Genomic DNA, 22757 nt, shown 5'->3' with positions numbered 1-22757 from the left:
AGTACTCAGCCAAGCCAGCCACCAATTTGCCTTGGGGTTTGGACCTTGTTCCCTTAGAGGTAAAAGCAAAGAGTTGGGCTGGATACCCTCCATAGTTCCTAAATGCTCAGTTCCGTGGCCCAAAGGGTGGTGATTCCTGCCAATGCCTTTGGTGGACGTAGTCTTGGGTGGGTGGTGGGTGACAGCTACCTGCTCCCGCTGGAGGGCAGGCCTGGATTGGGCAGATAAGCAAATCAACCACACACGCCTTGTCTAGATAAGCAGAAAACACTCAGAAAAGACCCCAATTCTTTTATTTGTAAAATTGCTCTTTGGCTAATTTTCATGAATGTGGATCATTCATTAAATGTTATCATAGAAAAAGAGCAGAGCAACAAAGGGGCCCGGCAGTCTGATTCCCGTGCTGGCAGCCTCCACCGTCACGCTGAGCTGTGGTGAATGCCTAGGGTTTCACCCGCCTACCCCTCACTCCTGCTGGCGTGCACCCTTTCCCCACCCTGGTGGCCCCAGCAAACATCACAGTCCCTGAGGGCCAGGAGGCTTGGGTCCCCAGATGCCCACACCTGACAGGCCAAGTGCCTGAGCACTCTGGTGAGGGACTTTCCTGGACTGTGGGAGCACTGCCAGAGGAGGCTCGAGGGCAGGGACCTGGATGGGTAGCAAAGGACAGAGAACATCTGGAAAGGAGAGGGTACTACCTGTGGGAACCAGGCAGGCACAAGAGGCTGGCCCTGAGCCTCTGCGCATCTCTCCTGCAGACACTGGCTGCACCTGCCTAGCTCCTGAAACCCAGACCAGGCACTCAGGCAATGAGGGGAGCTCCTTAACACAACACCTTCCCAACTGCTGTGCTTTTCGGAGTGAGCTGGCCAGGTGATGTTGGCCAAAGCAGGAAGGGGAGCTGTTGAGGTGCCCCAAGATCCTTGCTGGAATCCTCAGGTTCCCAGACAATCAGGGTAGACCCGGTGATGGGAGAAGGAGATGGGGACACACATGGATCCGAAGCTACGAGATTCTGCTTCTCTCTCCTGTTTTTGTTTATTCTTTTAAGATGTTTTATTGCTAAATAAAGCATTTAAAAAAGTGTATAAGATGTCTGCACATAGTTTAGAGAATGATAAAGCAGATCCTTGTGTTTTACCATGGGGCCCTTTCCCACTACACTCCTTCCCTCCCAGAGGCAGCACTGCCTGACTTCTGCCTGGCCCGTTCCTGCCTTTGCTCTTTCTTTCTTTCTCTCTTTTTCCCTCCCTTCCTCCCTCCCTTCCTTCTTCCCTTCCCTTCGTTTCTTCTTTCTTTTCTTTCCTTCCTTCCTTCTTTCTTTTCTTTTCTTTTCTATTTTTATTTTTATTTTTTTGAGACAGAGTTTTGCTCTTGTCACCTAGGCTGAAGTGCAGTGGTGCTATCTCGGCTCACTGCAACCTCCACCTCCCAGGTTCAAGCGATTCTCCTGCCTCAGCCTCCCAAATAGTTGGGATTACAGGCAACTGCCACCACGCCTGGCTAATTTTTTTGTATTTTTAGTAGCGATGGGGTTTCACCATGTTGGCCAGGGGGGTCTCGAACTCCTGACCTCCGGAGATCCACCCACCTTGGCCTCCCAAAGTGCTGGGATTACAGGTGTGAGCCACTGCGCCTGGCCCCTGGCTTTTCTTTATGTTTCATTTAGTTTAGTTTTGAGGTTTACATATTTTTTATATTTATTTATTTATTTATTTTGAGATGGAGTCTCACTCTGTCGCTCAGGCTGGAGTGCAGTGGCGTGATCTCAGCTCACTGCAACCTCTGCCTCCTGGGTTCAAGCGATTCTCCTGCCTCAGCCTCCCGAGTAGCTGGGATTACAGGCGCCCGTCACCATGCCTGGCTAATTTTTGTATTTTTAGTAGAGACGAGGTTTCACCATGTTGGCCAGGCTGGTCTCGAACTCCTGACCTCAGGTGAGCCACCCACCTCGGCCTCCCAAAGTGCTGGGATTACAGGCATGAGCCACCATGCCCAGCCATATTTTTAAATAATTTATTGAGATGAAATTTGTATCACATAAAATGGACCATTTTCAAGTGACCAATTCAGTGGTATTTAGTACAGTCATGAGGTCATGCAACTACCTTGTCTCTCTGTCCTTACTTCCAACACTACAAAGTGAAACCCCCTACCCATTAAGCAGTTCCTCCCCATTTCCTCTCCCTGTGGCCTTGCCCCTGGAAACCACTAGTTTGTGCTTTGTATGGATTTATCTATTCTGGATGTTTCATCTAAATGGAATCATACATATGTCACCTTTTATGCCTGGCTTCTATCAGTTAGCATCACGTTTCCAAGGTTCACCCATGTGGCATGCTTCAGAACTTCATTCATTTATGTGGCTAAATAATATTCTTTTGTTTGTATAACATATACCAGAATTTGTTTATCCATCTATCCACTGATGGACCTGTGGGCTATGGCCACCATTTGGCTGTTACGAATAGTGCTGCAATGCTACATGTTTATTTGAGTCTCTGTTTTCATTTCTCTTGGGTATATACCTAGCAGTAAAATTGCTGGGTCATATGGTAATTCTACATTTAACTGAGGAACTGCCAAATCATTTTCCAAAGTGACTGTACCATTTTACATTTCCACCAGCAATGTCTGAAGATTCCAGCTCCTCCACATCCTTGCAAACACTGGTTACTATTTTTTTTATTTTGGGATGTTTTTAATTATAATCATCCTAGTAGGAATAAAGCGGCACCTCATCATGGTTTTGACTTGCTTTTCCCTAATGTCTAAAGATGTTGGGTATCTTTTCATGTGTTTGTTGGCCATTTGTTTATCTTCATTGGAGAATTGTCTATTCAAGTCCTTTGCCCAGTTTTTAATTGGGTTGTCTTTTTGTTGTTGAGTTGGAAGAGTTCTTTTATATATTCTGGATATTAGACCCTTGTCAGATTTTGATTTGCAAATATCGTATTCCATTCTATAGGTTATGGGGTTTTTTCCTTTCTTAATAATGTCCTCTGATGAATTTGATGAACAGTTTTTCATTTTAATGAAGTTCAACTTACCTGCTTTTTCTTTTCTTGTTCATGCTTATGGTATCATATCTATAAATCCATCGATCATGAAGATAATGAAAATTCACACATATATTTTCTTTTAAGAGTTTTATGGTTTTAGGTCTTACAATTTAGTCTGATCCATTTTGAGTTAATATTTATAGCTAGTGTGAAGTAGGGGTCCAAATTCATTCTTTTGCATGTGGATATCCAATTTTCCAAGCACTATTAGTTGACAAGACTGTCTTTTCCCCCATTGAATGGTCTTAGCACCTTTGCTAAAAATCACTTGGACATAGATATATGGACTTATTTCTGAAATCTCAATCTTATTCCACTGGCCTGCATGTCTGTCCTTATGCTAGTACCATACTTCTTTTATTACTGACGCTTTGAAATTCTGAAATCAGAAAATATGAGTCCTCTAACTTTGTTCTTTTTTTCAAGATTGCTTTGTCGGCCATGTGCGGGGATCATGCTTGTAATCCCAGCACTTTGGGAGGCTGAGGCAGGCAGATCACTTGAGGTCAGGAGTCGGAGGCCAGCCTGGCCAACATGGTGAAACTCTATCTCTACTAAAAATAAAAAAAATTAGCCAGGCATAGTGGCACATGTCTATAGTCCCAGCTACTCCAGAGGCTGAGGCACAAGAATCACTTGAACCTGGGAGGCAGAGGCTGCAGTGAGCCGAGATCATGCCACTGCACTCCAGCCTGGGCAACAGAGCAAGACTCCATCTCAAAAAAAAAAAAAAAAAAAAAAACCAGATTGCTCTGTCCATTTAGCCCATTGCAATTCATGAATACAGGATGTCTTTCCATTTATTTATTTATGCCTTCTTTAATTTCTTTCAGCAAGGTCTTGTCACTTTCAGTGTACAAGGCCTTCACCTCTTTGGTTAAATTTATTTCTAGATACTTTCTGATTTTTGATGTTATTATAAATTGAATTGTTTTTGCTGTACAGAAATACATCCAATTTTTGTATGGTGATCTTTCACCCTCCACTTCTGCTATATTAGTTTATTAGCTCTAGTAGCTTTTTTTGTGGATTCTTTGGGAGCTTTTTTTTTTTTTTTTTTTTTTTTTGAGACAAAGTCTCACTCTGTCGCCCAGGCTGGAGTGCAGTGTCATAATCTCAGCTTACTGCGACCTCTGCCTCCCAGGGTAAAGCAATTCTCCTGCCTCAGTCTCCTGAGCAGCTGGGACTACACGTGTGTGTCACCACACCCAGCTAATTTTTTTTATTTTTAGTAAAGACAGGGTTTCACCATGTTGGCCAGGCTGGTCTCGAACTCCTGACCTCAGGTGATCTACCTGCCTCAGCCTCCCAAAGTGCTGGGATTACAGGCATGAACCACTGTGCCCGGCCCCTTATTGTTTTATTTTGAACTTCATCTGTATTTCTAAATAATGCATTGTTGAGCTTCACCTGCTTTTGAACTTTATACAAATTGAATCACACTGTGTGTATCTTTGATGACTCATTTCTTTTCTTCTGTGCTGTGTTTGGAGAGTCACCCATATGGTAGCTGCAGTTTGTCTGTTCTCGCTGCTGTGTGATATTCCTGCGGGACTATACGGCAATGTACTTGTACATGCTACCGCGGCTGGGCATCTAGACGGCTCTGTGTTGAGTGCTTATGAACAGTGCGGTCTCCTGGAAGATACATACATGCACAAGTATATTTGGAGTAAACCTCAGTGTGGAAGTGCTGAGCTGTGGAGGATATGCCTGCTCCACTTCCTGAGACAATGAGAAATCGTTTTCTGTCCTCCTGAAAGGGGGAGGCTCAAAAGCAAATGCCCATTTTGGAGAAAACATTTTGAATCTGCCAAAGGAGACCCTGAGTAATGAGGGACAGAGCTGGGGGTCCAGGTCCGGCTGCCTGGCCGCGTGGTCGGCCTGGGCTGGTGGCTCCACTGTGACCCTCCATCTCCTCTTTTGGTGCCACTCACCTCCCAGAGCCCCTACCAAAACCCTAACTCCTCCACAGCCTCAGTTTCTTCGTTCGTAAAACCAGGAGAACTGGTGGTCTCTGCAGACTTACAACGCACCGACACCACACCTTTATTCTGTGGGACCGTCACGGTGGTCACCACAGTTAAGAAATGAGACCCTGCACTCTGCCTTGCCCCTGCTGTTCCCACTCCCAAGAGCATTTTCCCCAGAGCTCCTGCCTGGACCAATCCTCTCATCCTTCAGGGCTAAGCCAGTGTCCCACCCCACCCCACCCTACCCCTCAAGAGCCTCCTCAGTCCAGAGAGAAAAACTTTCTCCCTCATCCCGGCCCCTCCTAGACCACTTTATGGGGGCTTGGGCCCACCTGGGAGCTCTGAGGGGCTGAGTCCCCTTGACATATCTGGAGCCAGCAGAGCCCACCTCATAAGAGGGCTTTGCAAGCTAACAGTTGAGCCACACGCATGCTGGGCTTTTTGTGTGACATTCAAAGTGGTCCAGGTTACAAAGGCCCCACTGAACTTTTGAAGAAGGTGTTTTTTGTTTTGTTTTGTTTTGTTTTGTTTTCCCATAATCCTCCCAAGTTTTACAAGCTGAGTTGTGAGATGTGTGGGAACGTTCATCTATAAATATATGAGCAGCCCAGACACTGACCATGAGTCACTGGTCACCGCAGACCACACTGGGTCAGGACAGCCCCAGAGGAACATAGCGCACATGTGAACCTCTTTGGGGGGTTCTCCCGCCCTCGCCACCAAGTGCCACTCCTTATCCTTCTCTGTAGGACCACTCCCACCCGGTCGGCCTCCCAGGAACAACCCCTGCTGCTCCCAAGCCCAGCCCTTCAGGAGTGCCCCTCCGTGCCCTTCCCTGCCTTTCGGATCTGCCCCATCCTGGGTCTCCATCCCTCAGAGCCGACTGCAGCTAACTGGCCAACCTGCTAAACAGGTGGTGCTGAGATCTGAGAGGCGCTTACTGTCTTAACATGTGCACGCTGGTCCCCAGCAGCCCCAGAAGTCCATTTAACATGGATAGTGACATCGTCCACAAAGGGCAGAGTGGGCAAATACTTGCAAAAGCCTTGGAAAAACACAAATCAAGATTTACATCCAGCACTGTTAGGGCTGTGAGTTCTGGAGTGAAGGGTCTCTGTCTCATTGTGTCCGATCTCCAGGACAGCGGGCGAGGCCTGGGTTTCACTCTCAGCTCTGCCATCCCACTGGCCTGCTGCTTCCTCGGCCATGGATGAGGGAATTGCAGACAATGTCATCAGTCCACCCAACCTACCCAACAGATCCCAGGCATTGAAACAGAAGCAGAACTATTACCCTCGTTGCACTTTTTTTTATCAGCTAATGCTTAAGAAACTTGAAAACTGTTTACTGAATACAATCGCTGCTAGACATTGGGCTTGAAGTTTTACACATTTAATCACACTTAATCCTTACAGAAACCATGAGAAATCAGCCTCATTACTCCATGTCATAGACAAGCTAATCAAGACTCAGGAAAGTTAAGTAAGTTGGCCAAGGTCATAAAGATAAGAAATGGTGGATCTGGGAGCTGACTCAGGTACGTCTAAAGCCCAAGTTCTCCTTCCACCACTGTATTTTTTTTTAAAAAGAGCCACTTTCAAAGCTTAAACTCGAAGAAATGGCCTTAATAGTAAAGCTTTCCAGCACCATTCAGACTTGTTGGGAAGATTTTTTTCCAGGGTGCAGTTTCTTTTTTTTTTTTCTTTTTTGTTTTTGAGATGGAGTCTCACTCTGTTGCCCAGGCTAGAGTGCAGTGGCACAATCTGAGGTCACCGTAACCTCTGCCTCCCAGGTTCAGGTGATTCTCCTGCCTCAGCCTCCCGAGTAGCTGGGATTACAGGTGCCCACCACCACACCTGGCTAATTTTTGTATTTTTAGTAAAGATGGCATTTCACCATGTTGGCCAGGCTGGTCTTGAATCCCTGACCTTGTGACCGGCCTGCCTCGGCTTCCCAAAGTGCTAGGAGTACAGGCATGAGCCACCGCGCCCAGCCCCAGGATGCAGTTTCATATGGAAAATACCACATGGAATCATTTCTAGAAAGCAAGAATCCCGGGGACAGCCACACCGGAGAACACCATGCAGCTGGTTGAAGGGTGAGGAAGCTCTCTGTGTAATGGCTCAAAAAGACTCCCATAAATGTTGCTAAAGTTTTCTTTTAAAAAGTCCTTTACGAGAGCATGTGTGTTGAGAACCAGGAAGAAATAGCTGAAGGGAACGCACCAGTGTTCATGGGGGTTACTGCTGGGGGCTAGGGTTGCAGGGGAAAAAAAGATAATCACTTTTTTGTTTCAATATTTCCGTATACTTTTAATTTGTTCCATTGAGCACATACTAGTTTAGGGTTTTTTCATTTGTTTTAAATTTTAAGCAAAGAAAAACCAAACACACACACACCGTAGTCACTTCCCACCCCGACACGGTGCTCCCGGCCAACCCAGGATCCTCTGCCCCAAGTGACATCAGCTCCCTGTGCGCCACATGGCACAGTTATCCCCTTACTCACAAGGGCAGGCAGAAGTGCCTTCCGCGGTGTTCTGGGGCCCAAAAGCTTATGCACTTTGGGGACACCATGTTGAGGAAAATGATACTAACCTATTACAAGTCTAAAGCAAGCTCCAGGCTTTGGAAAGGTCATCCAAGTGTCGACCCTGGAGCTGACGCTTCCTCAACCATAGGGTGAACCGTCCCAGGGTAGCTGGGCCTGGACCCTTCTCTTCAATTACAAACTCTCCCGAGCCAGTGACCCTGGGCCTCCTCGAGTTACAGAGCAAACGGTGCCGCTCAGGCCTGTCTCGGCCCCCCATCCACCGCTGCCCGGGAATGTGCTATTGCACACAGGCCTCCCCACTGTTCTCCAGCAGTGTTGTGGGCCAGCACTAAGGTCAGCAGGCCATGGTCACCAATGACCTGTCATAGGCATCAAGCCAAATCCTACTGGACTCTGTGGGGAAGAAACAACGTATACTTCATAGATACTTACCAAGATAGCCTCCCGGATTTTGAACCAAGTGGAAAAGTTAACAACCAAAAAAACATGATTATATATAAAGCCTCCCTTTACCCAACATGTTGGCCCACCATTGCCAACCCTCAGAAACCCACCCAGTGGGGGACACGCTGGCCACCTGGTCAGAGAATTACGAACTACCTAGAAATGACCACTCCTGTTGCACAATAATGCAACACCAGAAGGCAAACAGCAGCAGCCTGTCTTCAGTTTCCACACTGTACTCATCACGAATTTTCTGTATTGATTTTTGTTTTTTAAAAATATGGCATTAAATGTTACTTATCCTAATTACTGGATTTCTGATACCCCCATTTGAGTGCCTCACTTGCCTCACCCTAAATCTAGAACTGCCCATCAACCAAGAAAGTGCTGGGAGCCCAACTGCATCACAGACGCGCAGCAGCTTCCACGCAATTCTGCCAACAGACTTCTGGTAGGCAAACGCTGATCTCCCGCTCGTGGGGGCCAAGTGTCAATACCCGCATCAGGGCCTATCGCATCCCCCCAGTACAAAGGCCTCCTCCGACGCATCCCCGCAGCAGAAAGAACTTTCAGTTTTTTGAAACCATTGTTGGGAAGGTTCCCACAGGTAGCAGGAAGACGAATACCGCCGCTTCAGTCAATCTCACACAACTGCCCCCAAATCCCACAAAGGCTTAGTATGAAATGCCCATCCTAGTCCGTGAGTCTGGCGTGTCCGCAGTTTGTTCCTTCAGATGTTTCCTACGTTTCTTCCTTCCGATAGGTTCTTGGTCTTGCTCACTTCAGCAGTGAAGCCGCAGACTTTTGCAGTGAGTGTTACAGCTCTTAAAGGTGGCGCATCCAGAGTTGTTAGTTTTTCCAGGTGTGTTCGTGGGCTCGCTGACTTCAGGAGTGAAGCCACATACCGTGCAGTCAGTGTTACAGCTCTTAAAGGTGGTGCCAACCCAGACACTTTGTGCTTGCAGCAATAACATTTATTGCCAAGAGAGAAAGAACAAAAAGAAGAAAGCTTCCACAACCAGTAAGGAGACCCGAGCGGATTGCCAGGGCTGGCGCTGGTGACCAGCTTTTATTCCCTTATTTGGCCCCACCCACATCCTGCTGATTGGTCCATTTTACAGAGAGCAGATTAGTCCATTTTAGAGAGTGCTGATTGGTCCGTTTTTACAGAGTGCTGATTGCTGCGTTACAAACCTTTAGCTAGACACAGAGTGCTGATTGGTGCATTTACAATCCTTTAGCTAGACAGAAAAGTTCCCCATGTCCCCACCCGACCCAGAAGCCCAGTCGGCTTCACCTCTCACAAGGACTAGAGTGAAGCCCAGATAGCTGCATTTCTTAAAAAGTTGTTTTAATTGTGGTAAAATACACATAACATAAATTTTACCATCTTACCAATTTTTAAATGTACAGGTTGTGTTAAGTACATTCACATTGTTGTGCAACCAATCCCCAGAACTCTTTAAATCTTAGAAAATGGAAAAACTACCCATTCCTCCCTCCCACCAGCTCCTGGCGGCCACCATTCCATTTCCTGTCTCTATCAGTTTGACTGCTCTAGGTACGGCACATCACACAGCAATTGTCCTTTTGTGACGGACTTATTTCACTTAGCACCATGTCCTCAAAGTCCATCCCTGTTGTGGTATGTGTCTGAATGCCCTTCCTGCTGAATCATATTTCATTGTGTGGATAGATCACATTTTGTTTATCCACTCATCTGTCGATGAAAACCTGGCTTACTCCTACCTCTTGGCTATTGTGAATAATGCTGCTATGAACACAAGTGTAAAAGTCCCTATTGAGGCCGGGCACGGTGGCCCACTCCTGCAATCCCAGCACTTTGGGAGGCCGAGGCGGGCAGATCATGAGGTCAGGAGATTGAGACCATCCTGGCTAACATGGTGAAACCCCGTCTCTACTAAAAATACACAAAAAAATTAGCGGGGCGTGGTGATGGGGGCCTGTAGTCCTAGCTACAGGACTACATGGAGGCTGAAGCAGGAGAATGGCGTGAACCCGGGAGGCGGAGCTTGCTGTGAGCCAAGATTGCACCACTGCACTCCAGCCTGGGGCACAGAGCAAGCCTCCGTCTCAAAAAAAAAAAAAAAAAAAAAAAAAAATCCCTATTGAGACCTGCTTAACTGCTGGATCATAGGATAATCCTGTGTTTCATTTTTGAGGAACTGCCATACTGGTTTCCACAGTGGCTGTACTCTTTTACATTCCTGCCAGCAATGAACAAGTTTTCCGATTTCTCCACATCCTCACCAGCACTTGTTATTTCCTGTTTTCTCAGAGTATCCATCCTAATGGGCATGAGATAGTATCTCATTGTGGTTTTAATTTTTAGTTCCCTAGTTAAGATGAGTGATGTTGAGTATCTTTTCATGTTTGTTGGCCATTCATACATCTTCCTTGGAGAAATGTGTAAAGTCCTTTTTTTAATCAGTTTGTTCATTTGTTTGCTGTTATTGGGTTGTAAGGTATTGTAAATATTAATATATTTTAAATATTAATTGCTTATCAGATATATGATTTGCAAATATTTCCCCACATTGCATAGGTTGTCAGATATATACACTTTTAACAACCTCCCTTAGACCAGGGGAGAAATGCTTTGAAGAACCTGGCACAGGATCTGTGGGCCCCTTTCTAGAAGCAAGTTTCTGGGCCAGGTTCCACCTAGGAGCAGGGCCCAAGGGGAGGAGACAGGGAGGAGTGCTGGCTCCACTCAGACCCCGGAGCCCCTGCTGGGAGAGGTGGGGATGCTGACCTAGGCACCCACAGGCACCCAGAAGCCAGGGCCTCCCCCATTTACAGGGCACATCATGTCCGTGGTCACCACCCCTCGAAAGAGCATGATGCCAAAAAGCCCGGGCTGTGCCTGGGTCCCCTCTGCAATGGGGCAGGGGGCTGCACACATCTGCAAGGCGCAGCTTGTGTTAGAAGCATCTGCCTGGCTTATCTCCATGTGACTCTGTAAATGGGGAGCAGTGGAGTCTGATACCAGCAGGTGCTCCAGGCATCCAGTCTGATGCCTCGCAGGAGCTCCCTGCTCTGCTAGCTCCACCTGAGGGGCTAGAGACCAACCTTGCCGCTTCCCCTCTCCTCCCATCCCTTCCTCCCAGCCTGGTCTGATGCCCCATGGTTCTCCCCACAGCCCCCAGGTGTTCCCCAGTGGTCCCACCCTTTTCTTCAGGTCCAGCAGATGCCTTAGCTGGAGTTATCTGCTTGTGACAGCCCTTGTTTATGACCAGTGTGAAGGTAATTCTCTGAAGGGTGAGAGAATTAGATAATCCAATACCCAGCCCATTTTTCCTTTGCTTTTCTCCTCGGAACGGTCAGAGATCAGTGATCGTACAAGTTAGTCCCACAGGTCTTCCTTCCAGGACATCCTACACCCATCAGTCTGGGCCTGAGGTCTTTCTCCAAGTGTGAGGCCTGTGGCTGTGGGTCCAGGGTATCTTTTCTGCCAGTGGTAAAAAATGAGAAGCAAATATCAAAAGATTCAAAAGCCTGACCCTGGCTGCTGTCTGTGTGGCCAGCCAGGATAATTCAGGGTCTGCATTGCAGCTCTTCTGTTTTTGTTTGGTTTTGTTCTCCTAATTGACTATTTGCACTAACCAGGTCAGGGCTAACTAGTATCACCCTGCATTCTGCACAAAAAATCAGCAACCCCATGACCCGTGATGAGGGTGGCCTGGCAGGAGGCAAAAGCGACAAGCGTTCCTGGTATCTGACCAGCACCACCTTGAATTAGGACATCAACACATGCGACTGGACTATAAATCATGTAATGACAACTGCAATGACAACTCTAAAAACAAATGGGCATGTGCTCACATTTTCACAGTAAAGCCCCGACAATGTTGACAAAATCCACTGTTTGAATTCTGATACGACTTTCTTCCATTTTGTGATCTTTTTATTGCTCTTAATTACAATGGTTAGCATTAGAGACATACCCTATGATTCCATTATTTGCAATTGCAGCTTAAATATGCATATGTCCTAAATGATGGAATGATAACCAGCAGTGCCATTGGAAAATGAAAATATTAGTGATGCTGCAGAAATGCCAAGGATGTAACCATGAGGCTGGACTCTTGGAACTGGCCATAGCTGGGGAGGCCTTGGACTGAGGCACCCTGGTATTGGCTGGGTGACCCTGGGCACATTCTCCTTTTTCTCTTTTTTAAAATAAGCTATGTTGGTCTTTAGAAAATTAAAAACACAACATGGACAATGAAGAAATTAAAGAAAAAGTCTGTATCCCCTCCTACAAACACAAAATGAACAAGTTAATGAATTTCTTTCCTTTTTTCCTAGCCTTATTTTGTATTCACTTTAAAAAGAAAAAATGTTGGCTGGGCACGGCAGCTCATACCTGTAATCCCAGCACTTTGGGAGGCTGAGGCAGGTGGATCACCTGAGGTCGGGAGTTCGAGACCAGCCTGGTCAACATGGTGAAACACCCATCTCTACTAAAAAATACCAAAAAAAAAAAAAAAAAAAAAAATTAGCCAGGCGTGGTGGCGGGCGCCTGTAGTTCCAGCTATGCAGGAGGCTGAGGCGGGGAATCACTTGAACCCAGGAGGTGGAGTTTGCAGTGAGCCAAGATCGCGCCGCTGCACTCCAGCCTAGGCGACAGAGTGAGACTCTGTCTCAAAAAAAAAAAAAGAAAAGAAAAAAGAAAGAAAGAGAGAAAAAATGTCTTACTGATAGCACTATTCACAATAGCCAAAAGTGGAAACAACCCAAATTCATCAACTGATGAATTCATGTAATGGAATATTACAGAGGCATAGAAAAGAGTAAAGTCCTGATCTGCGCTACCTGGATGACCCTTGAAAACATGACGCCGAGCAAAAGGAGCTGGACACAAAAGGCCACACGTTGAATGATTACATTCATATGGAGTGCCCAGAATAGGCAAATCCATAGAGACGGAAAGTGGATTTGTGGTTGCCAGGAGCTGGGCGGGGTCAGGGAGGAATGAGGAGTGACTGCTAATGGGTACAGGCTTTTTTTAGGAGTGATCAAAGTGCTCTGGAATTAGGTAGTGGTGATGGTTTCACAGTCTTGGAACTATATGTAAAACACTGAACTGCAGACTTTAATAGGTGAATTTTAGGGTATGTGGATTATATCTCGATTTTTAAAAAAGAAAGTACAAAGAAAAATATCACTGTCTTTAAAGATCCAGCTCTGTTTCCTGGACTCTAGTCTAGAGGAGGATCTCTCAGTGTCCCCAAAGGAGAGCCCCTGGGAGAGAAGAAGGCTAGAAACCCGGAGGAAAGGGAACCCTGGCCCAGGAGAGGGGTCGGCTGTGACGACCTCCAGCATTTCCTGCAAGCCAGCCCTGTCACCTTCCTGCGGACAGTGATGATGAAGCAGAGGACACTAGGTTTCAAAGCTCTTCCAAGCATGGTGTCACTAGGCTCTCACACCAGCCTGTGGGGCAGATGCGAGGGGTATCATTGTCCTCATTTTGCAGGTGACGCTCCACAAGATGGGACTGAGGTGACCCTCAGCTGGGCCCTCCTACCTGTGCTCTCTGCAGCTAGGGGCAGGAGGCTGCATCTGACCTGAGAGTATCCCTGAGAAGCCAGAGCAGGACTCTCAGCTGAACCACCCAGAAATGGCCAGTTGGACCCAGGCCAGGACCTCCAGTGGCAGTGGAGCGAGGGGGTGGGAGGGTGGAGCAGGAAGGAGTGATTGTGGCTTTTAATCCTTTCTGCATATAAGGCTGGGCAGCTTGTGCTTTGGCTGGCAGGCTTGTTTGATTCTCCTGCATGGAGAGTTTCAGGCATGCAGGTGCCGCCCCAGGTGGGGCCCACAGGTGCCCCTAGGAGCCGGGCAAAGGCAGGTCCCAGGGAGCTGTCAGGGCACATGTGGGAACCCGCCGCCACCTGCAGCTGTGCCAGGACACCAGCCAGCATTCCCACATCCTGAGGGCTTTCAAGAGAAGCCATAAGTATAATCTCCCTCTTGGTTAATAATGGCAGCTAAATGTACTTTTCACAAAAGTTTCCAACCAAGCCCATATGTGGGCCACATGTAGCTGTGGGAATGAGAGTTTGAGTCGTCTGCTCTAAATATATACACAAAACAAGCAGTTTCTTCTGGATAAACTGGTCCACACATCATTCATTTCATTGCGGGGTTTGCTTGTTAATTTTGGCCCAAGACACAGGGCTTTGAGTAAACAGAGCCTCGCCCGGCAGTACACCAGCTCTTACATTCAGAAGCCACTTCCCCGAGCCATGTCCTCCCAGACCAAAGTCACACTGTGTCTTTGCAGCCTTCCTCCTTGTCTCCGTCCAGCCTTCTCAAGGTATCCCCCTGCACCTTCCTGTACCCCTCCTTGTGGGTCGCCCCCACCTGTGTGTGTAAACACCTTCTAGAAGGTCACATTGTTAAAGCCCCCCATGACCCTTCATTCCACTCCAGCTCCCACCATTTCTGGGCTCCCCTTCAGGGGAAGACTTCTCCTCGGGGTTGACACTTGCTGTCTACACTTCCTCAGCCCCCTCACTCTAAAACTACGTAAACGCCCAGAGAATAACATGACAACGTGCACCTGAGCAACCCCCACCCAGATGGTACAAAGGTTTCCTTGGCCATGTTTGTAGCAGATATTTCTTTCTTTAAAAAATAAATAAGTACAGAGCTGGCAGAACATTTCCCATTGCCCTTCAGCCCACTCCTCTTGGACTTTCTTCCCGCAGCCTCCCCGTGGCCCTTCATGGACACATGGTCCTGGCTACAGATGAAAAATCGCTGGGTCCTCAGCAGGGCAGTCATATTTGATAATGACCAGGATTGCATTTAAATCTAGTACCTCCCAGATACTGTACAGATAAGATCCCAGCTAAGGCTCAAAACCACTCAAAGCCATTTCCATTTCAGAGATGAGAAAATCACAGCTCAGAGGGGTTGGGGGCGTGGTGGCAGTGCCAGCAGTCCGCCTCCAGTATGACCTCCACTGTCCCTTCACTCAGCCGGGGTAGACAGACTTCCCAGCTGGGACAAGCACTCCTAAAATCTCAGTGGGATTTCAATCTCCAGTGCCAGTGCTCCTATCATCCGGCACAGAGGCATTCAAAATAACCATTTCTGATGGACTGGAATATTTTGCACAAGTGGGCAGTATCTCACCTAATGGGGTTGGGGAGGTTATGAAGGGTTTGTGAACAAACCACAGGAAGCCCTGCTTTCTCCTTTCACAAGGACAGGTGGCACCTGCAGGGTCTCCCCTGCATTGGCGTTATCGTTGCACTGAAACTTGCATGACCAATCTGTAAGGAGTCAGGGTGGGTTCAGCCGTTTGTTATGACCTTGGCATCGTTCAGCCCCAGAGCCTGGCAGGAGGGGAAGGAGGAAAGTTTGACTGAGGGGCCTCCACCCATTGCCTTTCACCTGCACACTGCCTCTGAGCAGATTCAGGAGACCAAGCTCCTCCCCAGGTGAGCCATGCCTCTCCTGGGGTGACCTGGCTTACTTCATGTGTGCCCTGCTGGCAAGAGCTCTGCTGCTGTAAGTGGCATTAGCAAGGGCTGAGCAGGTGGCGCTGCTCCACCGGGAGGTTGAGTAAATCACTGAGTCATTAGGAGATGTTGAGCTCTCACCAGGCCCTCCTGGAGGCACAGGGGATACAGCAGAGAACTGAAGGGGGCTGCTGCCTCTGTGGCTTTGGTGCGAGGTTGGGGAGGAGGGGACAGGCAGGAGGTGGGGGAGAAGGTTTATGGAGAACAGAGTGCAGGGGTTGGGGTAGATGGGGAGTCAGGGAGCCCTGGTGAAGAGGCCACATTAGAGCAGAGACTGGAACAAAGGGAGGGCAGGATTTGTTCATCTTGCTTCCCAAGAAAGAGGCTGCAGGGAAAGTGACTCTTACTCCTCTTGTTTATCCTCGTAGGTTCTAGAAGATTTCTGAGGACTCAGCAGTAACTTGCAGTGCTGGACTGAGGATATTTCCTTATATCAACTTTTTGAAAACTCATGGTTAATACCTAAGTAAAGCACTTCCACCTTCCCCCCCTCCCCCCCCCGAGAAAGTACGTTAGTCACATGCTAGCGTTTTTATTAGGAAAAGACGGATTTCCAGTGAAGCAGAGGGAAGTGGATTGAGCCTGGCTCGGGCCATGGCGCCAGTTGCACTTGCCCTGGTGCCGAGCCACAGCAAGGGCTGGCACTCGGCACCATGAAAAGCCCTCCTTTTCGGAATCTGGGAGACAAAATGCAAGGCCGATGCCCCAGAGTCATCACAGATGACCTTCACTGGCACGATAAGGGGGGGACCGGGGGCCCTGCCTTGAAGGAGGCATCTAAACACCCCTTGTGATGGAACAGACTTAGCCACAAAAGCCAGCGAGGGGCACGTTGTTGCTCCCTCATCCGCCGGTGGCATTAAGTCCTGTAGGGCAGGCTGCGTTTCCCCCTTTCACGATGAGGGGCCTGAGCCTAAGCGCTCAGAGCCTGGGCTTTAGTTTCTGATTCCCCACGCTGTGCTGGCACAGGTTTCCTGGGCAGCGCCCCAGCCCGGGTTTCTTATCCTAGGGCGGTGAGAGGGGCTGCCAGGGAAAGTGTGGGAAAGGACGAGGGGCGGGACTATGAGAGGGAGCGGGGCTGGGGGCGGGGCCTGGAGGACAGGGCTGAGAGGGCGGGGCCGTGAGAGGGAACAGGGGGCGGGGTGAGGGGGCGGGGTCGAGGACGGTGGGGGCGGACTTGGGGGCGGGGCCTGGGGGGCTAGGGAAGGACAGTGCCAGATCTTGTGTCCAGCCTCTGGAATCTTCCCTCAGTTCTTCCTTGTCTTTCGTGGCCTTGACGTTTTTGAGGAACGCAGCTGGGTTATTTCGTAGGATGGCCCTCAGTTCGGGCTGTCTGATGATCCTTCCTCCAGATCAGGTTCAGATGATGTACTTTGGGCACTTTTGTTCCTCTTGGTGCGTTTTATCCAGAGCCTCATAATAAATATTTGTTCCATGACAGGCGATGTGCACTTTGTTTTAGGTGGTTCTCCCCAGAATTCTCCACTGTCAAGTTACTAATTTCTCCTTTGTAATTAATAAGTATCCATGGGAAATACTTTGAGATTATGTAAATACGTTGTTACTCTTCAGACTTTTACCCACTACTTTTAGCATTCATCAGAGATTCTTGATGGTTGCCAAATGGTGATTTTCGGATTCCATCATTCCTTCCACATTTAATAGGGACTTTCCACTGGAAGAAAGAGCTTTCTCCCTCCCCTGTGCGTTTATTTACATATGTATTTATATCAGTGTGGACTCATGGGTCTTTATTTAAGTCTAAAGGTTATAATTCTTCATTGTAGTCATTTATTTTCATGCTGAAGGGACCCCAGAGAAAGCCACTGGGAGCCCCTTCAAGCAGCCACTGTGTTCTTTTGGCATGTTCCCATGTCAAAAGTAAAGTTTCTCACTTGCTGGTACAGTAAGATGTTCCAGGCTCTTCTTATACTTCCCCGCCCCAGCCCTGGATTCCTTTTAGTGGAGAATGGTATTTGGAAACCAGTATTGGAGCATGGGTATGCTCATTGCTATTGAGGTGTTATTGTGAAGCCCATTAAGGGAGCCAGGGAATGTATGAGTGTGTAAGCATACAGGCATGCATGCATATGTGCATATGTATGTAGGCATATGGCCCCAAGGTCCCTGCCTGCTGATATGCATGCTTTGTGTAACCCCCTCCCTTGAGTGTGGGATGGACTGAGTGACTCAATGCTAATGAATGGGCTACGGCAAAAGCCATGGGCTATCACTTTGGACACCAGGTTATAAAGAGACCTGGCTTCTGTTTTGCATGCACTCTTTTGCTTGCGCACTCAGAGGGTGGTCAGCTGCCCCTTCGTGAGCTGCCCTGGAGAGCAGTTCCCCTGGCAAGGAGTTAAGGGAGGCCTGGGCCAACAACCACATGAGTGAGCCTGGAAACGGATCCTTCCGGGTTTCCTTCCTTCCCTTAAGACCACAGCCCCCACCCATAGCTCAGTCAAATCCTTGTGAGAAACCAGAGTCAGAAGCACCCAGCTAAGCCACATTCAACTCCTGGTCCATAGAAACTGGGAGATAATAATTGTTTGTTATTCTAAGCAACTAAGTTTTGGGGCAATTTGTTTTGTTACTCCATAGTTAATTAATGCAATATGTTATATCTCTATATATGTGTATATGTATAGACAGGGACCACACATACATTTATATCTGTTTTTATACCTGTCTCTATATATTACAAACCATGAGTTCACACTGATAACTTTAATTTTAGCTCAGTGCTACAAGGTTCATTGTGACCTTCCCCACTTTCCATATTTGTAACTCCTTTCTCCAGCAGTGAGAAACCCAGCTCCAATCATCTGCAATGTATTAATTTATTTGTTCAGTCCTAGAGGACACAAAAACAGCTTCAGAATTGCTATCCTATGTTCCAGAAAAAGTAACCTACTCATGGGAGTTCAATCTTTGTTTAGAGTTCTTGTCTTTTGTTGTCATATAGTCCAAATACTGCAATCCCTATGTTATAAAAAACAAGGGCTTCCCAGCTTCTCTGGGAAGTAAGGCATGAGATGCAAAGGGGAAAAGCACAGTTTCTTTCCAGGCAGCAGGTGCTGGGCTTCGCTGTCTTGCGCTGGAGAAGTGCGAAACAGACGGGAAAAGTGCAAAACAGAAGGGCAGGGCGGGGCTTCAGAGAAGGGCAGGGCGGGGCTTCAGAGGCTCCCGCTCCATGCTTTCTTTCTCCCCTGAGCCCACACTGCCTGCCTCCCTTGCATTAGCACAAAAGCACCAACCTCTGAGGCCAGCGATGTTGTTTTTAAACAGTCATTAAATTATTTACAGAGAAAAGTGTACGGTGTTGCTTTTTGAAGGCTACTGAGGAAGGTTTGAATTTTCATCATTTCTATTATTCAAAAAGCCAAGTAACAAGCCGACTTGGATCTTCCCAGAAAGGCTGAGTTTGGGGGGTACTTGCACGCCCTAGTCCGCACAGCTGGGACTAGGGCTGGGGCTCTCCTAGAGTAACAAATGGGGCATCGGCATGACCTCTCTGCGGAGGGCCTGTCTGACATGCAGTTGTCACTGCAGACCTCTGCAGAGGTGACCTCCCCAGAGACAAGGGACCTCCCAGAGCAGCACTGCTGCCTAGGTAAATGGGGACAGCCAGGAGGCCAGCTCCAAGCCTCACCCCGCAGATACCTCAGTCCCATCCTGGTCACAGGCACATGGGGCACTCCTCATGGCAGTTGTGGGAAAGTGGCCAAGGACACAAGGCTCCCGCCGGCCATGGTTTCTCTAAGATCTGACTCAGGATTGTCACATGCTAAGCGTTCCTCTTCCCCGTGCCTGCAAGCACCCCACAAGCTCCCCACAGACATACACACTACACAGGTCATAGTCATGCACACGCCACACTACACAGGTCATAGTCATGCACACAACACACTACACTGCACACATACCACACACATAACACCACACACACATCACAAACACCACACATGCGTGCGCGCACACCCACTCACATACAGACTCATCACACACACACATGCATCACGACACACTCTGCACTCATACAACACACATCCATCAGACACATACACAAACATAGCACACACACACACACATCATACATCCACAAATAGCACAAATACGCACTGAGCCAGGCCTCATGGAGATCCAGCGAAGGGTGCTGGCTCTCTCCCTGCCTCCCACGAGCCCTTCCAGGGAACCCCGAGGCCCCTGCCCCACAGCCTGCCTGCACCTCCCTCCCACCTGCATGAAGAGCTCTCCCCAGCTCTCTCTGCCAACTGACTCCACCAACCCTGGGAAGCAGACCCAGTGGGGCCCTTCAGATGCAGGCCGGTTCACTTCCCAGTGCCCAGCCTCTGTGTGAGATGTCCCTGGTGACTGAGAACAAGAGGCCATGTGGGATAAAGCCAGCAGAAATCGCTGAGCATCCAGCACCAGCAGGGCCTCCACAGGGGATTTCCCTCCCACCTCCTTCTGCTCCAGGTGGCCTCCCTGAGCCACACCCCTAACGTGCCATTTCCAGATGGTAAACAACACTTGCACTGCAGTTTATCTCCTTGGAAATCCCCACAGCTCCCACCCCAGAACCGTGCACAAAAAATATCTTCAACAGGTGGATATGGATGAATTAAGGTGCAAAATGAGAACCATTAAATACATACTTGCAAGCCATTTCTCTTAAAAGGTACTAGAGCTAAGATCCTTAAAGACTTGCATCCACCATTATTGCAGATGACTATTCAGATGTTGTGGGCAGACATATTGTTTTATAAAAGTATAAGAATGGACTCTGATGATGGCTTGGGAATATATTGGTCCAATATCCACTTCTCTCTCTCTTCCAGGGTCAGAAATCTTGGATAGAGAAAACCTTTTGCAAACGGGAATGTATCTTTGTAATTCCTAGCACGAAAGACTCTAACAGGTAAATTGAAATCCACGATTAAGACATTATCCAAACCAGTGCTTGTCTGCCACTATTCTCATGTTTGTAAGAGGCAGAAAGAGGAGTCCAGAAGGGTGGCCAGAATCCATTCCCCATGGGAGTCACTAACAAGGGAGTCACTGGGGCTCCTTGTTACTCCATTAACATGCAAATGGCTTCAGAAAAGAGTTTCTGTCCACCACCCACCCTAATGCGAGCTCTCATAGCCAAATGGGCCCACATCATTCCTCTTAGTCTCAGCAAGATCAAGGAGTTGAGGGCTTTCAACAGGTTTCCAGGATATTTTCCAGGCCTCTTCAATAGAGTTTCATAATGTATTTAGATGAAAAGGAATTTCCATCACAGGAAAGATCTGAGCGGTTGAATGAACTAGCTATAACTTTATTAAAGGATTTGGCTTGTACACAAAACATCAAACAATTTTATTCACCTACATTAAAATGCATCTGTTATAAGCTGAACAGAGGCCTTGTAAAGTCATGCAAGTAGAGATTAATTTAACTAAAATGTCTCATCTCTAAGGGCAAAAGCTATGAGGCTGAGTCTGGGGGAAAGGGAACAATTTATCCATACATTCGTGCAATATGAAATTCATGCAGATAGAATAATGACACAGAAGTACACACTCTTCAAGATCACCTGCTTCAAATTTGTTTCACACATGCAATCACAGTCCCTCCACATCCCCAAGCTGCCCCTTGCCCCACACCACCCTGCAGATTCTCCTCCCTGCTTAAACCCCCGTGATTGCCCCCTGAGGTAAGAAATGCCATTATGAAACAATGCCAACGGTCACAAAAGTCTCCCCTTTGTTGCATCTACATGTCCCTTCTTATTTCAATGGCACATAGGCCATCCTGGGAACTCTCTGTGCCAGCACTGCAGTCCTCCATGAAGCCAGATGCCCAGGCAATAGAGGGCAAAAAGTGCTTCTGGGCTCACATACAAGCCTCCTTGATGCACTCCATGCAGTCCCCAGCATGGATTAAAAAAAAAAAAAAAACTAGAATGAAAAAACCAACCGTTTAAACCCTTGGAAATGATCCCAAAGACAAACAGCAAGTAAAGGAATATCTTTAGAGAAAGCCAGCAAAAATTCAGTAAGAAAGGCTAGAGTCTGTGGGATTTGAACCAAGAGTTTCCTCCCTCCCTCTGCCCAGCTCAGCAAGATAGAGACTCTACTCCAGAGTGCTGCAGCCAAGAACACAGAGCTCCCTCTCCACCAGCTCCCAGTCAGGGGGCTTTCTTTCAGGGAGGAGCAGGATTTCAGCATTTCTCATCCTGTCCCCTACCACCTGTTGCTGAGGCTAAGTCCTGAATGAATGCAGTTGAGAGATAGAGGCTCCCTTCTTCCACCCGTGCCCCACTCATGTAAGCAGCAACCACAGAAAGTGAGAGTGGTTATAATGGATTCAGACAAAACATACTTTAAAGCAAGAAAATGTAACTAGAGATATTAAGGACATTTTATAATGATAAATGGGACAATCCATCAGGAAGTTACAACAAATATAAACATATATGTACCTAAAACAGCACCAAAATGCATGAAGCAAAACTGACATAAACAAAGGGAGAAGTAGACAATTCAACATGACAGTTGGAGACTTCAATACCCCACTTTCAATAATGGATAGATCACCTAAACAGAAGACCAACAAGGGAATAGAAAGCTTGAACAACATCATAAACCAATTAGGCTTAACAGATAACTATAGAGCACACCACCCAGTAACAATAGAAAACATATTCTTCTCAAGTGCATATGGAACATTCTCCAGCATAGACCATGTGTTAGTCCATTAAAAAGTCTCAAAATATCTAAAACGATAGAAATAATACAAACTGTCCTCCAACCACAATGAAATAAAATTAGAAATAAGAAACCAATAGGAGGAAAAAAATTGGAAACTCATAAATATGTGAAAATTAATACACTACCAGATAACCACTAGGTTAAAGAAAATGTCGAAGGTTAATTAGAAAATACTTTTAGGTAAATGAAAATGAAGACATAACAAACCAAAACTTAGGGGATGCAGGTAAAGTAGTGCGGACAGGGAAATTTATACCTGTAAATACCTATATTAAGAAAGATATTTAATAAGTAATATAACTTTCTACCTTAAGACACTGGAAAAAGAAGAGTAAACTAAACCTAAAGCAAGTAGAGGGAAGGAAATAATGATTAAAGTGGAATTAATGGAAAAGAGAATAGAAAAGTAGAGAA

General features: G+C 47.3%; 1 protein-coding gene across 1 annotated transcript in view; it reads left to right on the top strand.

Moving 5' to 3' along the window:
* Nucleotides 1-19077: 19077 nt before the first annotated feature.
* Nucleotides 19078-22757, top strand: part of TRPM1 (transient receptor potential cation channel subfamily M member 1) — a 77898-nt gene continuing 74218 nt past the window's right edge. The window contains exons 1-2 of the mRNA XM_063596969.1: nt 19078-19440; nt 20427-20506. Coding sequence (XP_063453039.1) covers nt 19078-19440; nt 20427-20506 — 443 coding nt within the window. The remainder of the gene's footprint in view (nt 19441-20426; nt 20507-22757) is intronic.

This window comes from Pan paniscus, chromosome 16, assembly GCF_029289425.2.
Source record: "Pan paniscus chromosome 16, NHGRI_mPanPan1-v2.0_pri, whole genome shotgun sequence".
Classification (NCBI taxonomy): Eukaryota; Metazoa; Chordata; class Mammalia; order Primates; family Hominidae; genus Pan; species Pan paniscus.
This window is presented reverse-complemented; position numbering and strand designations above follow the sequence as displayed.